Source organism: Crinia signifera, chromosome 2 (genome assembly GCF_055691185.1).
Source record: "Crinia signifera chromosome 2, ASM5569118v1, whole genome shotgun sequence".
Classification (NCBI taxonomy): domain Eukaryota; kingdom Metazoa; phylum Chordata; class Amphibia; order Anura; family Myobatrachidae; genus Crinia; species Crinia signifera.
In genome coordinates this window covers 76,454,428-76,470,253 of record NC_139218.1, presented here as the reverse complement: position 1 = coordinate 76,470,253, position 15,826 = coordinate 76,454,428, and the positions used below count along the sequence as shown (strand labels likewise).

At 46.0% G+C, this 15,826-nt stretch overlaps 1 protein-coding gene and 1 long non-coding RNA gene across 2 annotated transcripts; both read left to right on the top strand.

Moving 5' to 3' along the window:
- Positions 1-2,324: 2,324 nt before the first annotated feature.
- LOC146058766 (uncharacterized) lies at positions 2,325-4,808 on the top strand. The gene is made up of 3 exons (XR_014469945.1): positions 2,325-2,344; positions 3,370-3,657; positions 4,671-4,808. It is a non-coding gene; the product is annotated as an uncharacterized LOC146058766 (long non-coding RNA).
- A 231-nt stretch (positions 4,809-5,039) lies between these two features.
- On the top strand, positions 5,040-6,799 carry LOC146058765 (uncharacterized). Its single transcript, XM_083170995.1, has 2 exons — positions 5,040-5,636; positions 6,662-6,799. The coding sequence occupies exons 1-2, from the start codon at positions 5,432-5,434 to the stop codon at positions 6,772-6,774; spliced, it is 318 nt and encodes a 105-aa protein (XP_083027121.1). The 5' UTR covers positions 5,040-5,431; the 3' UTR covers positions 6,775-6,799.
- Positions 6,800-15,826: the final 9,027 nt, after the last annotated feature.

The following is a 15,826-nucleotide window of genomic DNA, read 5'->3' as shown; positions in this document are numbered from 1 at the left end:
GAACACATCAGGTGGCTTCACAACAAAAGTACAGCACCAACACTTCAAGTACAGCACACAGTCATGGTAGCCGAAACAGGGCAACAGGTGAACCAAACATGACATTTGAACCGCGGCCAAAAGTGGTGACCCTGGGCACGGATTTCGACACAGGATACTGACACACACAGCTCAATGGAAGATTTGGGAAGACATAACGGTGGAGATTAATGGGGACACAAGTTCATTTGCGGGCACGTTTGCCCCTGGCAGGCTCCTTGCCACGTGCAGCAGCTCTTCGGCCTCGTCCACGGCCAGAGTCCGATGGTGGCTCATGTGGAGCACATGCTGGTGAGGGGGTGGATGTTCTTCCCCCTCTGGCAGCAGGGAGTGATGCTGTTGGTAATGCACCCGAAGTGGATGACATTAGGGCCCTATTGCTGTTAACTAGCTCCACCATAAGTTCATTATGGCGGAGGAGGAGGTCATTTTGCCGCAGGGCTTGATCAGCCAGCACCTGCAGGCTAGCAGCAATAGCTTGATGGCTGGTACTCATAGCTTGCTGGGTGGCACTCATAGCCTGCAGGCTCTCAGCAATACTCTGATGGCTGGTGGTCAAACCCTGCAGCACCTCCTCGGCCCTACGCACCCGCTCTGTTGCCGAGTCTCCCTGCTGCATAATACTATCCAGCACACGGCCCCACATGGACAATTCAGCCGCAGACAATCCCGGCGGCTGCTGCTGCACGGGCCTGCTACTGGGGCCAGGTGGCACAGACTCCACAACCTCCTCAAGAGAATCTGGACCAAGCGGTGGGGATGCTGTTGAACGAGAAATTACCAATTACCACACATTCCATGCCAAATCTAAAACATCTACTTATGGCCTGGCAAATAATTACCTTCAAGCGTAGAAGCCATCACTTCCGCTGGGGACTCGCTGTCTATAGTGCTCACCCCCCGGACCTCCTCCACTGCGATACAGCACTGGGCCATCTCTTCCAGGGGGGTGAGCTCCAGCTTTGACGGCATGGGGCCAGCCCCAGAGGTCTGGCTGTGTTCCCACCGCTGGGTCAACTTCTTCTTGAGGTTGCCTTTGAAGTCGTGCCACCTGCAATCAAAGTGTACATATTAATACATGTAACTACTCATGTTTGCTGTAGCACCCATTGCAATATGAAACATAATACAACATGTGGCTACTGACACCAAACTGACATTATATTCATTTTTCAAACCAACCCTTAGAAGATACAAAAACAGTCACCCTCCAATAACTATCAATTCAATGTCATGGCCAACATGTATGTGCCTCCAAGCAACGTGAACACCCATTGGCCAACTCCATCTAATATTGAATGTAAACATTACTGGACTTGTACTACTCAAATGTAACACACATGTACTTGCCTCTTCTTAACGTGCTCCGTCTGACGAACTTGTGGAGCCACTGCATTAATCTCCGCCGTTATCTCCTCCCAGATCTTCCATCTCCTTGTGTGTGTCAACTTGCCCGCTGGGCACTCTATTAAATCACGTGCCCGGGTCACCAGGATGTCAAGCTCCCGCGGTTCAAATGCCATGTTTCTTGTGGTTGGTTCCTCTGTTGCCCCACTGCGGCCACGGGCACTGCCACGGGCACTGCCACTGCCACGGGCACTGCCACGGGCACTGCCACGGCCACGGCCACCGGTTGCTGTACTTGAAGTGCTGGCCTGGCTACTCTGTTGGGAAGCCACCTGCTGTGTTCCCAATGATTCTGCTGATGCTGAGGATGGCCCAGCTGCTGATTGGCCTGATGTTGATGGGCCATCTGGGTCCTCTGGGTTGAGGGGGACATAGGTGGTGTTGGCCTCCATGCGTGCCAAGAGATTCTGCACCACCTGGTCTTCCTCTGACTCTGAGCCTGGCATGTTTGCAACAAGTGTTTGCCTTTCTAGGACAACTTTAAATACTATTTCTGTAATTGGTGTTAATCAGCTGCAACCTGCGTTCCGTACGGCCGCGTCCCGTACGCCAGCGTCAACCGTGCGGCGCATACGGGCCGCCCCTTGGTGTTGAAAAATATTTCCAAAAAACCTGGCAAACTCAGTAAGTCTGATTTATTAGCTAAATGCTGATTCCAACACCAATGACCAAATACAACTGAGGTCAGACATACAATGTATATTTGAAGGTACTTCTGTACTGTGTACTTGTTTGGTATGTAGTACAACTGACACTACCCATTCCATATGTCAATCCAGTCCACCACTTAGCCACAAGTAATCAGTGCTAGCATCCAAATCACATGTGAAAGTACTCCAAATTCAGCCCGGATTCTAGCTACTTTTCATTCCACCTCTGTAGTATGGCCCAGTAGAAGGTAAGTGTACACATGGCACCATGGCGTAATTGTGGGAACAGGTCTGCCACTATTTGCTATGTTTCTGTGGCATAGCTTTCATTATAAAATGGCTGTTTAGTACCTTGTTGAGTTAGGTGTAAGTGTCTAGTGATGCAGACTATTTCACCTGGTGCTTATACCCATGTTTGGTGAATGTTAGAGATTATATATAATGTGTTTGCATCTTAGTTTAGACTGTGTGTTTAGGATGGGGGTGCGATGCAATGGGTTAGCCGTATGTTCGGGCACATACACGCTGTTAGTGTAAAAATGAACAATAAAGTTAATACCAAATATCACTCTAACCAACCAATGACAGCACATGATTGTTTGATTAGTGCCACTCCTAAAATGGCTTCCTACCAGCGTGCAGAACCCTTCTCCACTGCGGAGCTACTGGCGCTGGTAGGAGTTATGGAGCGCAGACTGGGGCAGGCAGGCCCCTTCATTAGTAACCGCGACAAGCGCCGGGCATATGTTGCGGCCCGGCGCCGCATATTCGCCCACACTCATGTGCGGAGGACCATCGCCCAACTGGAGAGGCGATGGTCCGACCTGCGGAGGCGGGAGCCGGAGCGTCTGCAGGCTCTGAGGCGGCGTCTGCAACGCTGTAAGTATTTTGGGCAAATACATATAATTGACAGTGGGCAGGATTGCTTCACAATTTTTAAAATGGAGAGTAACAAACAGGCAGCCAATCAGCTCCTACCTGGCCTTTTACAACTACAGTCTGTGACATGACAGGAAGGATCTGATTGGCTGCGTGTTTATCACTCTACATTGTATCACTTTTGAAGGCTAGTGCATCTAGGCCATTGAGTGTTTGCATTTTAACATTATTTAATATTAATATTACATGAGGTCAATTGGGTGTTTATGACATAGAAAAGCCATATACTATATGTGTGATATATAACACATATATAATGTGGTTATGAGATGTACTTGTTAGAGTAATTTCAATGTGAAATGACACTCACCCATTTTGTATGTTTAACCCACAGCGCGGGAGAGAGCAAGACAGGCCCGTCAGGAGGCCCAGGAGGTGGCCAGTGCGGAGGCCACAGAGGAGGTGGGCAATGAGGAGATGCCCATTGAGGAGCCCAGACAAGAGGTGGGCATTGAGGAGGAGTCACAGGCCCACAGTTATGTGACAGAGGAGGATACAGAGGAGGCATAGGAGGTCGGGCAGGAGGTGGAAGTGGAGGAGGAGGAGGTGCCCCTACCCCTGGAGGATGTTCCACCACCTCCCAATGTGGAGGAGGACGACCTGGTCGAGCTGCCTGGCAGGGGTAAGTAGACATAATGCTTCATTAGTGAGTTAGGTACAGGTTGTTATGTCGCACAGCTGATTCAATTTTCCTATAATATAGTAAAGAGTAGTCCCAAAAAATGGAAACCAACAGACACACTTTGGTCTTATAGGCCCATGCTGCAAACGTGCAATCTGGATGCTCATGTAGGTGATGAGTGTTAATTTATGGATGCTCTTTGTATAGAAGCAACAATAACACTTCAATGGAATATGGGCAGGCCTGATTTATACTGGAGTCCCATGTGGGCAGTTTGCATGGGCCCCCCTCTAGCCAGTGTGCCCGTGTTGTTGTCATGTATTTTTGTAAGGTATTATGTATGATGGATTGAGCTTAGAAATTGTTCGTTGTATGGAAGCGGATTAGTTCTGCCCTTTCACCTATGTGGCAAATGTGACAAGGAATCTTGAAGTAATGGGCAGAGGAAGTAGCCTAGCATTTTCCTGTGGTATCTATTCTATCTATCTATCTATCATGCAGTTTAGCTATTAAGCAGTAACATGCAGGTATATATGTATGGGTCAATGTGGCATGTTGTAGTGGGTGTATGTTTTGAGTTGAGTGAGGAGTCTTTGGCCAGGACAAGTGTGAGTGATCCTCAAGTGTGGTTGTGTTTTTGATATATAGATTGTGAAATGTATATGTCACACAAGTGTGTGTGTGTGGTGGCAGCATCATGATCATATATTTGATGACATAACATACAAGAGTGGATAATGTTTTTTTTGTATGTATGATTTCTCATGGTGTAGGTCATGGGTCTTCAACCTTTGGCCCTCCAGATGTTGTGAAACTACATGTTCCAACATGCATTGCCACATTTTTTCCTATAAGAGCATGCCAAAAAACCACAGGGCATGCTGGGACATGTAGTTTCACAACATCCGGAGGGCCACAGGTTGAAGACCTGTGGTGTAGGTACTTAGGATTGACTGTACAAGGTGTACGTGAGTAGCATAATTAATGTTGTACCCCCTTTCTCATGCACACAGATTACCAGGAGCCACCCCAGGGAGTAAGAGGGGCTCTCATGAGCTTGAGAGAGGACCTGAGGCGGATGACGGCCCATGTGGAGGACCTCTGTGTCCTGCTGCTGGACGAGTGATAGTGGTCCTTTTTTTATGTGTTGGAATAAAAGTTTGCACTTGTTTAAGAAGTTGTCTGTGTGTTATTTTAGGCTTAAACATTAAAAGTATAAAAAGCATTTAACACACAAACATGTGGATGTTTAGATATGTACACAGCAAAAGGGTAGATAACATTTTTATCCCCATAGGGAATGTTAGGGTTAATGTATAGTGCTTGTAAGTGTTTAAGGATCAATTCACAATTTTTAAAATGGAGAGTAACAAACAGGCAGCCAATCAGCTCCTACCTGGCCTTTTACAACTACAGTCTGTGACATGACAGGAAGGATCTGATTGGCTGCGTGTTTATCACTCTACATTGTATCACTTTTGAAGGCTAGTGCATCTAGGCCATTGAGTGTTTGCATTTTAACATTATTTAATATTAATATTACATGAGGTCAATTGGGTGTTTATGACATAGAAAAGCCATATACTATATGTGTGATATATAACACATATATAATGTGGTTATGAGATGTACTTGTTAGAGTAATTTCAATGTGAAATGACACTCACCCATTTTGTATGTTTAACCCACAGCGCGGGAGAGAGCAAGACAGGCCCGTCAGGAGGCCCAGGAGGTGGCCAGTGCGGAGGCCACAGAGGAGGTGGGCAATGAGGAGATGCCCATTGAGGAGCCCAGACAAGAGGTGGGCATTGAGGAGGAGTCACAGGCCCACAGTTATGTGACAGAGGAGGATACAGAGGAGGCACAGGAGGTCGGGCAGGAGGTGGAAGTGGAGGAGGAGGAGGTGCCCCTACCCCTGGAGGATGTTCCACCACCTCCCAATGTGGAGGAGGACGACCTGGTCGAGCTGCCTGGCAGGGGTAAGTAGACATAATGCTTCATTAGTGAGTTAGGTACAGGTTGTTATGTTGCACAGCTGATTCAATTTTCCTATAATATAGTAAAGAGTAGTCCCAAAAAATGGAAACCAACAGACACACTTTGGTCTTATAGGCCCATGCTGCAAACGTGCAATCTGGATGCTCATGTAGGTGATGAGTGTTAATTTATGGATGCTCTTTGTATAGAAGCAACAATAACACTTCAATGGAATATGGGCAGGCCTGATTTATACTGGAGTCCCATGTGGGCAGTTTGCATGGGCCCCCCTCTAGCCAGTGTGCCCGTGTTGTTGTCATGTATTTTTGTAAGGTATTATGTATGATGGATTGAGCTTAGAAATTGTTCGTTGTATGGAAGCGGATTAGTTCTGCCCTTTCACCTATGTGGCAAATGTGACAAGGAATCATGAAGTAATGGGCAGAGGAAGTAGCCTAGCATTTTCCTGTGGTATCTATTCTATCTATCTATCTATCTATCTATCTATCATGCAGTTTAGCTATTAAGCAGTAACATGCAGGTATATATGTATGGGTCAATGTGGCATGTTGTAGTGGGTGTATGTTTTGAGTTGAGTGAGGAGTCTTTGGCCAGGACAAGTGTGAGTGATCCTCAAGTTTGGTTGTGTTTTTGATATATAGATTGTGAAATGTATATGTCACACAAGTGTGTGTGTGTGGTGGCAGCATCATGATCATATATTTGATGACATAACATACAAGAGTGGATAATGTTTTTTTTGTATGTATGATTTCTCATGGTGTAGGTCATGGGTCTTCAACCTTTGGCCCTCCAGATGTTGTGAAACTACATGTTCCAACATGCATTGCCACATTTTTTCCTATAAGAGCATGCCAAAAAACCACAGGGCATGCTGGGACATGTAGTTTCACAACATCCGGAGGGCCACAGGTTGAAGACCTGTGGTGTAGGTACTTAGGATTGACTGTACAAGGTGTACGTGAGTAGCATAATTAATGTTGTACCCCCTTTCTCATGCACACAGATTACCAGGAGCCACCCCAGGGAGTAAGAGGGGCTCTCATGAGCTTGAGAGAGGACCTGAGGCGGATGACGGCCCATGTGGAGGACCTCTGTGTCCTGCTGCTGGACGAGTGATAGTGGTCCTTTTTTTATGTGTTGGAATAAAAGTTTGCACTTGTTTAAGAAGTTGTCTGTGTGTTATTTTAGGCTTAAACATTAAAAGTATAAAAAGCATTTAACACACAAACATGTGGATGTTTAGATATGTACACAGCAAAAGGGTAGATAACATTTTTATCCCCATAGGGAATGTTAGGGTTAATGTATAGTGCTTGTAAGTGTTTAAGGATCAATTAGCTAAATAACAGATGACCAGGAGCAACAATCTGTTCTCAAAGTGGTTTGCTAATTGCATAAGTGTGTCATGTGATCTATTTGGGAACTCAGATAACAGTAGTCTTGTTGTATGCGGAAGTACACCGCATCTGTGCGTAGTGGCCGGTTCGCGTCCGTTCTGACGCGGGAAGGCCGTGCATACGCGGTCAGACCGTGCAGAATCGGAGTGTTTCCCCCGCACACGCATGGTTTGTATGTCGTCCGTACACACGCCCTGTTTTTAAAGAGTGACTCCGTCCGAATGCGGCGGACACGTGGGCGTTTCTACGGACGATGCACGCACGCTGCCGCACAGCGTTGCGTGCGGCCCGCACCGTAAGAATTCGGGAATATCCGCACCGATCAGAATAAGGCCCATTATTCCTTCTAATATTTTACCCAAAATGGATGTAAGGCTGACTGGACTACATTAGCTATTCGCCAGTCCCTTGGTACCACTACAGAGTTTATTAATTCATTGAATATCATAAATAATGTTGTGCTAAGACAGCACTCAATTATTTTAGTATCCTAGTGTGTATTTCATCTGGGCCAGGAGATTTGTTACTATTTAGGTTCTGTAATCTATTTTTGACTATTTCCACAGTCAAACATACAGTTTGGGAGCAATCAAGAGCCGGGCATTTAATCTGTGGGAGATCTTCTGAAGATTCTTCCCTTGTAAATACCAAAGCAAAAAATGAATTGAATAATTCTGCTTTTTTTCCCCTTATATTACCAGGGTGCCCTGCTTATTTTTTTGTAGCCCAATATTTTCCTTTCTTAACCGTTTCCCGTTTACAGCATATAACAGTAGAATTTTTTGGAATTAAATTTGCTATCTACAGCTATTTTTCATTCAGTCACTAATTTAACCATCTTGATTATATTTTTAAATTTCTCATGACATTTTTTATATTCGGCAAATGATTTCGGTTTCCCAGCTTGTTTAAAAGCTTACAATGCCCTCCTTTTTTTTTTTTTTTAGCTATTTCAAATATGACTTTGCTGTTTTAAGCCACATTGTTTCCTTTTTTTTAATTGAGTAGTTTTTATTGGTTTTTCAGACAATAACAAAACAAATTAGCATGGAAGTCCCGACAGAGGCAAAATAGACATATATCAAATGGGCACGAACCATAATTTGTACATACAGTGAACATTAAAATGACGGCAGATACATGAAAAGTGAAAGATGAAAGATATTCTTAGCTCCCTTCACCCATATAAGTGCAGCATAGTTGCCCGAAGGCGCCATTCAGACAACCACTATAGCAGGATATATAGGAGCACATTTGTGCAGTAATAAGTTGAAAAAAAGTACTGCAACGTCATGGTTCAGGGTGGACTAGCAATAAATTACCTCCTGCCAGAACCTCCACACCAGATCCCAGATAAACCTATCTAATTCTAACAAAATAAATTCCCCAGAAGAACCCCAAAGCAAACCTCCCTATAACCCCCCACCCTGTATAACCTACCCCCAACTCAGGCATACCTGGAGCCCATCCCGCTAACCCCTATCCCACTGGCTACACTAACTAAACCATCCCATAACTACCCTTATAGAAAATAACCCCCCCCCCCACCCTAAATTGTTAAAGATTATAAAACACAGGATATGAAAAAGGAGAAGAAAAAAAAAAAGGATATAAAGAAGGATATACCGAGGGCTATAACCATATGTCAATAATCTCAGCTATTCTAGATCGGCACATTCCCCCAACTATCGTAGTGTACCACGTTTAGCGATGGGGATATATGAGGATAGGATAGACAACTTCAATAGTATGTCCATACATACTCTCCATCCAGGATGTACTGTAGAGGCCCGAGACCAAAAATGGAAAACAATAAAATAAAATAAAAATATATACATATAGGCAGCATCACAATACAGGATTAAGGTACTCTTCTAGTGATTGAAGAATTTATCACCAGAGAAAAGCGAGCATCTGAAATGTGCTAATAATATAATAAGCACAACCCACAAACCAGGGTGTAACCCTAGTCTGGCCAATTTTCTGTCCCCTGATAGTACCTAGCATACTTTTTTTTGGGAGTATCAGATACATGGGAACAAATGAAGGGGTAACTGTAGCACTTAGGGGTCGATGTCCAGAAGCCAAATAGAGATGTTGATAGCAGGAGAGAAGACTGGAAACAGACCAAATCAGTTCCAATGTTCTGGGGAATAATGTGTCTATCAGACTTGGAGTGCAATTGGTTATAATTGAACAAGTCAAGTGTAATGTTCATTGTGGAAGAGCAGAATAATTGAAAATTGGTCAAGTCTACATGACAATGGGTATCCAGGATATAAGCAAAAGCAGGAGGTGTAAAATCCACAGGATCAGTAGACGGGGTCATAACTCCCCCAGGAGCAGCATCACATTTTTCAGGGGTGCTGGAGATAGAAGGGACAACTCCCTGTATGTCATCCAACTTGGAAATAAGCCTGTTATCTGAGGAATAGATTGCATACAGGATTTGTGAAATCGAAACTTCCATGGCACAGCAGCACTATAGTGTGGATAAGCAATACTGTAACTGTGGAGCAATATTACTGACAGCTGTATCACAAGTGGCCGAGAACCAAAGTCACTTAGCTGTATGAAGTATGCAGGATGAGTAGGGGTTGGACGTCCTGTCAGAGAAGATGGCGCTGAGCCCCGCAAATCTCTCACAGCACCACCCTCCACTGTCTCAGCAGGGATCAGCCGACCGCCGCGGCACAGGACTTGTGAAGAGTCCGGATCTGTAGGACAAATCCCAGCAGGGGTCTCAATGGCGCAGCAACAGATAAGTTCAGGTGCCACAGCCCAGCAGGGGACACACAGACAAGATGGCGCCGATGCCGGCACACTCCGCGCGGACCGCGGCAGTGTCCCGAACAAGACAGCTACCCGCTCACACCGCTCAATGCAACGAAGTGCCACCGGCGGACCCCACCCCAGACCGCTGTACCCCCCAGGAGTGCGGCACCAGGACTACAGACCAGCAGTGCAGTAGATAGTCAACAGCATCCGGGTCCCGGAGCAGGAGCAGGACACGGCCTCCAAGTCCCCCGTCCAACAGCCACGAATTTCAAACAGAAAATATAGCACTGTAGATACAGGGCGATCGGGTAGTATATTCCACACCTGCTTCAGGGGGTCCAGACCTTCATCAGCGGTAAAACAGGATATATTTACAGGATATATCAGGGGAGCTCAGGGAAGCTGCTGCCTACTCCGTTCACAGCCAAGCCACGCCCCCCACATTGTTTCCTTTTGACAATTATTCCTTTATTTACCCCAGGAATAAATTTATCTGTGGCCTCCTGCTGTATTTTTTTTAAAGTTTGCCACCTTTTAGTGGTATCCATACCTCTAAAAAATTCCTTCCAGTTTATATTCTTTAAAGCAGGAATGTCCAAAGTGTGGCCCTCCAGCTGTTGTGAAACTATACATCCCAGCATGCCTTGCCATAGTTTTAGCACCCTCTAATAGCAAAACTGTGGCAAGGCATGATGGGACTTGTAGTTTCACAACAGCTGGAGGCCATAGTTTGGACATGCCTGCTTTAAGGACTCCTCACACTTACCAAAGTTTGCTTTTCTGAAACTTAAGGACCTAGTTGCTCCAATATATTTATCTTTGTTAAAATTTAAATCAAATGTGATCATATTGTGATCACTGTTCCCCAATGTCTCCCTTATGGTCATGTTAGTAAGATGCCCCTGTGATGTTGTCAGACTACATGTAAGTGTGTGCCCGTTACCTGGTGTTCCTCTTCTCCTTTCGGCACTGCTTGGCTGCGACCTGCCTGCTTCACTCGCCTGCAATTCAGAGGGCGGAGGGACAAAGGCACCCCAGGGAAACAATACCCCAAACAACCCCACAGAATGGTCACCACACGTTAGGACGGTGATCAAAATAATTTATTTTGCAGCAAGAAGGACCGTAGATCACCGTTATGAAAAATATGATTAAACAATGCAATAATACAATGCAGTAGTATTCAAAATAAATAAAGACAATGGGTAGGTTATGAATAAAGATTTAAAGAATACTCCGCCTAACTGATATTGTGCGCAATGGGGCCACTGTGGCTCCATAGGCCGCACCTCACACAATATACTGCTCACAGAGGAATGAACTGACTCACACAACAATTTCAATGAATGGCAAAAGAATGAGAATATTCCCTAAAGAGGATATCGTGCGCAATGGGGCCACCTGTGATACCTGTAGGCCGCAGTTCGCACGGCATGCTGCGTTACCGAGATCACCATGCAATATGAATTCAGTGTAAACAATGCAAACCATCAAAAGACATGTAATAGGTTTCCCAATAAATGACAGTAAGATGCAGCAACTGATATTTTGCATAAATAACCAAAAGTGTCCAAATGCAACTTTTAATATGTCCCTGAACTGCGCAGTTCTATTATGAGTCCTAGGTACCTTTTGGCCTAGGTGCACCTTAAGTTGAGGTAATAACTACTGTAAAAAACGGGATTTGTAATCCAAGGCAAAGGGTGTCTTGGGGCTGGCACAACGCCAAGCCTGCTGGTGCCTCCAACAACGGGTTCCCAATAACCGCACGGATGACTGTAAAAACTCTTGTTGCGAGGGTGGGCCGTGTCTCAGGCTGATATGGCGCCAGGGTGCATTTGGAGATGGGTGACTGAATCAACGGAGGGTAGACTCCTGGGAGGCCCTATGAGTGTTAGCCTCTGGGGTGGCTGTTGACTGTCAGTGTTGGGGACAGTAACACAGTACCTGTTCATCGGCTGCTGTTGCTGACTCCTGTCAGTCACGACTCCTTGTGCTCCACATGGCTCTGTCATGGGCTGCTGGCCTTCTAGCTGGTCTTCCCTCTGGACGGCCCTCTGGTGTCCCGGCAGCTGCTGTATCCTGAGGCTCTCTCTCTTGGCAGCTGGTCCCACCTGTCAATCAGTGCCGGGAGTTTGGGTCTGGGGTGCGCTGGCGGCTCTTCAGTACCCCGCGTGCCTCTGTCTCCCCCTCCTTCCCGCTGTCTGTCCCGGGCTGCGTCTCTCCCAGAGGGCGGCAGCTTGCCTGCCCCTCTGCGACATCGTCACCGTGCTGAGCCGGGTCTCCGGGTGCCGCAGCTGCCGTCAGCGTGTGCTGGCTGTCAGTCACCGCCGGGCAGCGCGACTCTCTGTCCCGGCGCGTCTCTCCCGTCACAGCTGCCGGCTCCTTCCGTGCGCCCTCTCCTCGCTACCTCCAGACACACTGCACCGCTCCCCTGGGCGTACCACCACAGACACCTTCGCGCCCAGCACCCTCTCCTCCTCCTCTGGTTCCCGCTCTCCCGGCCTCCAATCCCAGCGGACTTCTCCTCCCCGCTCGCCGGGGTTAAAGGTCAGTTCTCCTCGCCGGGTTGGTGGTCTGGCAACCCCAGGCTGGGATGACCATCCTTCATTTTAAGGTAAGGGCAGCACTGGCCACCCATGATAAAACGAGCAAACCCCTGATGGGGCTTAAAACGGGGTACCCCCAAGTTCTGGGGTACCACACCCCCATTGTTGCTTATCAAGATATCCAGGATATTGTTATTTCTGGTTGGACCTTCCATAAATTGATATAAATAGTGGTCTTCCAGGTCACCCATAATAATAATGTCCCCTGAGCTGGCCGCTTTTCCCACCTGTAGCAAGAGGTCTTTTTCCTCCTCCGTATCTATGTTGGGTGGTTTATAACATGTTCCTACTATAAGTTTTTTAGCCCCTTCAATATTACCTGTGATTTCTACCCATACCGATTCTGCTGACTCCATTGTGCTCTCGTATATGTCTTCCCTTATGTATGATTGTAAGGATGGTTTAACATATAAACATACCCCCCTCCCCTTCTACCCAATCTTTTTTTTCTAAACAGACTATAATTTTCTATGTTAGCCTCACACTCATGTGATTCATGCCACCAAGTTTTGGTAATACCTATAAGATACTGGGGTCTCTAGTTCCCCCATTTTACCAGTTAAACTCCTAGCATTGCATTCAGATAAAGGCATTTCAGATCTAGTTTTTCCTTCATCCTTGTCGTGTTTCCTGACCCTAACCTCCGCCACACAGCCTAACCCCTCCTTGTATGTGCCTTAAACTACCCCCCCCCCCCCCAACACACAGCCTAATCCTAAATCCCCACTGTAGTGCCGAAACATAATTCACTCTTTCCTGGCCTGGCCCTAACCCGCCCCACATACTCAATGTTCCTTCGCCAGGCTTGTGAAGGCAGTTGGAATGCCAATATCGGTATACTGAACACTGGCAACCTGGCTGAATCCCAGTAAATTATGTAGTAATATGTGCAAATGGATCTAACTAACATATAGGCATTTGCTTGTGATTTTAAAGAACATTGTAATTGTAGCTACAGTTCCTTTTTTTCTTTCTATACAACTTGTTCTTTACTGAGAGAACCTATTTTTCCTAATAAATCAAATGGATGAGGGGGATGTTACAAACAGTGGTGTGAGCAGTGGGATAAAATGATTCATTAACAATACCTGGTATGCTGTCACCTCTAATTATTTATCTTGTAGTCTGAAAGGAACAATCCATTCTTCTTTCTGTCCTCAAATTCAAATGTTTCTTCAATATATCTAAATTGCAGCTATCTAGGCAGAGCATGCTGGGAACTGTCAGCTACACTTAAAATGTTAAAGGTGGATTATTCTTACAATAGATTATCCAGCTAGTAGTTAATTGCCTTCTACTTTAAGTTGTGATTTAAATATTATGCGCATTGCAAGTATTATTAAGTGACTTAATAAACTGCACAGTGAGAATAGAGATTTGTCATGTTCATTTTAATAGTATAGTTTAAAATAAACGAAATTATTGAAATAATAAGTGGCCAGTGTACTGCGGTATCATCGAAACATTATTTATTATAGTTGTAATTTAGATAATTATATTAAACAAAAGTCGGACTGTAAATGCTGTCAGTAATGTATTTATCTGCACATAATAGTGTTCTCCAATGCTATTTTGTATTTTGAAAATGATAATGTCCTTGATAACGATTTGGAAAATGATACCATGGCTCGATTTGTTATTTATAGAAAGTAGCACACTGATGGTGTTAAATCTTTACTCTCTCTCTCACTACCCACTGTAACCTGTCATTGTCATAAATGTTAGTTTTACAGTATATATTCATAATCAAATTTCACCCTAGATTTAGATATTAGTGGTGTTCATGGGTTATGAGGCTTGGAACACAGCAGAACAATGAAAATGTAAGTATGGATCTTGCCTTTCCATCCTTTTACCTAATTTAATTTAATTAGCTGTTTCTGGGGGGGATGCTCTAACATCAACTACCATAGGTGCTATGGGGCCCAGAGCTGAGAGGGGCCCACTTTGATTGTCAAAGTATCTTGTGCTGTATAAATTTTTCAGCATTAGGTGATAAATAGGGGCCCTTACAAACTTTTGCTATGGGGCCCAAATGTATCTAGTTACGCCACTGTCACGCCCCCTTACCGCCCCCTATCGCCGGTTACCGCATTCATAATTATCGCATATCCACTAACATATGTGATGATTATGGCAAAGGACAGCTCTTGCGTTAAGAGCTGTCCTTTGCGGTGAGAGTCGGCGGGTCCCATGGGGACCCGGCGGCTCTCCCCTCCCTCCCTTACCCGGCGCTGCTCCTGCGCCGGGTTCTCCTCCCTGCACCCGGAAGAGGATCAGTGCAGGGAGGAGGAGGTCACAGGTCCGGGCAGCACAGCTCTGTGCTGCTCGGACACAGGTAAGGGGGGGTTGGTGCGGGTAGGCGGGGGTCGGTGCGGTGGTGGGTCGGGGTGGCGGGGGTCGCGTTAGAAGCCCATAGGCTTCTTTGGGGCATCATCAGATTTTTCTGGCGATGCCCCCCGCCAGGTTACCCGGCGTGGGATGCTTAGAGCATCCCAAAATGCGGTAAAAACCCTGATAACGGGGTTTTTACCACATTTTTAGTATAGAGAATCTCCCCCTCTGTCCCCTACGTGCCTCCTGGAAATGACTGATTACAAGTTCAATATTTATTTTTGTATAAATTTTTGCGCTAAATTGATAAATTAATAAAATAAAAATGTAAGTTAAAAAGTGTATTAAAACGGGACAATACAAAACCAGACTCAGGTGCATATGGACTAAAGCTGGGTACACAATAGACTATGACTCTCATTCTGGTTGACCCGCAAAGCTGCCCGCACAAACGTCTGCCCCTCCTCACACACCGATTTCCCCACCAGCATGCGAATGGATGTTTAGCATAAACATCCATTTGCAATCTTGCGTGTGGGGGCAAAATCATTCGATGGTTGCTGACCATCGAATTATTTTGCAAGCACTCGCTGACCTAAGACACTCTCTGGTGTCTTAGATCTGCGTCATCCCTGTACAGGAAGCGGGTGGGCAGCTGACATCCGTTGACGTCAGCTGCCCGCCCCCTGCACCTGTGTCATGGCTGCATTAGCAAGTGAACACCCAGCATTTTCATGCTCAACCCCTTGCTGCCACCCCCCACCCCACACCCCCCCCCACACTGCAATTCACCACGCCCAGTCGCACAAAGCGGCTGCACATGTGCATTAAAGTTTATGCACATTTGCAGTCGATAAACATCGCCCCCCTGTGCTACCAGAACAACCTCCTATTTGTATACCGAGCAACATTGCATGCGATGGGACCTGGCATCAGCAATTTGTGTACGATGCATATGATATCGGCAGCGATAACGGCAGCCTTGGTGCATTTGGCAGCATACCACCTGCTAGCAAGCAGGCTCAGTGGAGGAGGTATAAAAAACACAAA

Excerpts from the sequence above, each read along its gene's own strand:
- LOC146058765 (XM_083170995.1), top strand. The coding sequence starts at position 5,432 with ATGCCCATTGAGGAGCCCAGACAAGAGGTGGGCATTGAGGAGGAGTCA. Across the intron at positions 5,637-6,661 it reads GGTCGAGCTGCCTGGCAGGG|ATTACCAGGAGCCACCCCAG; the intron begins GTAAGTAGACAT and ends TCATGCACACAG.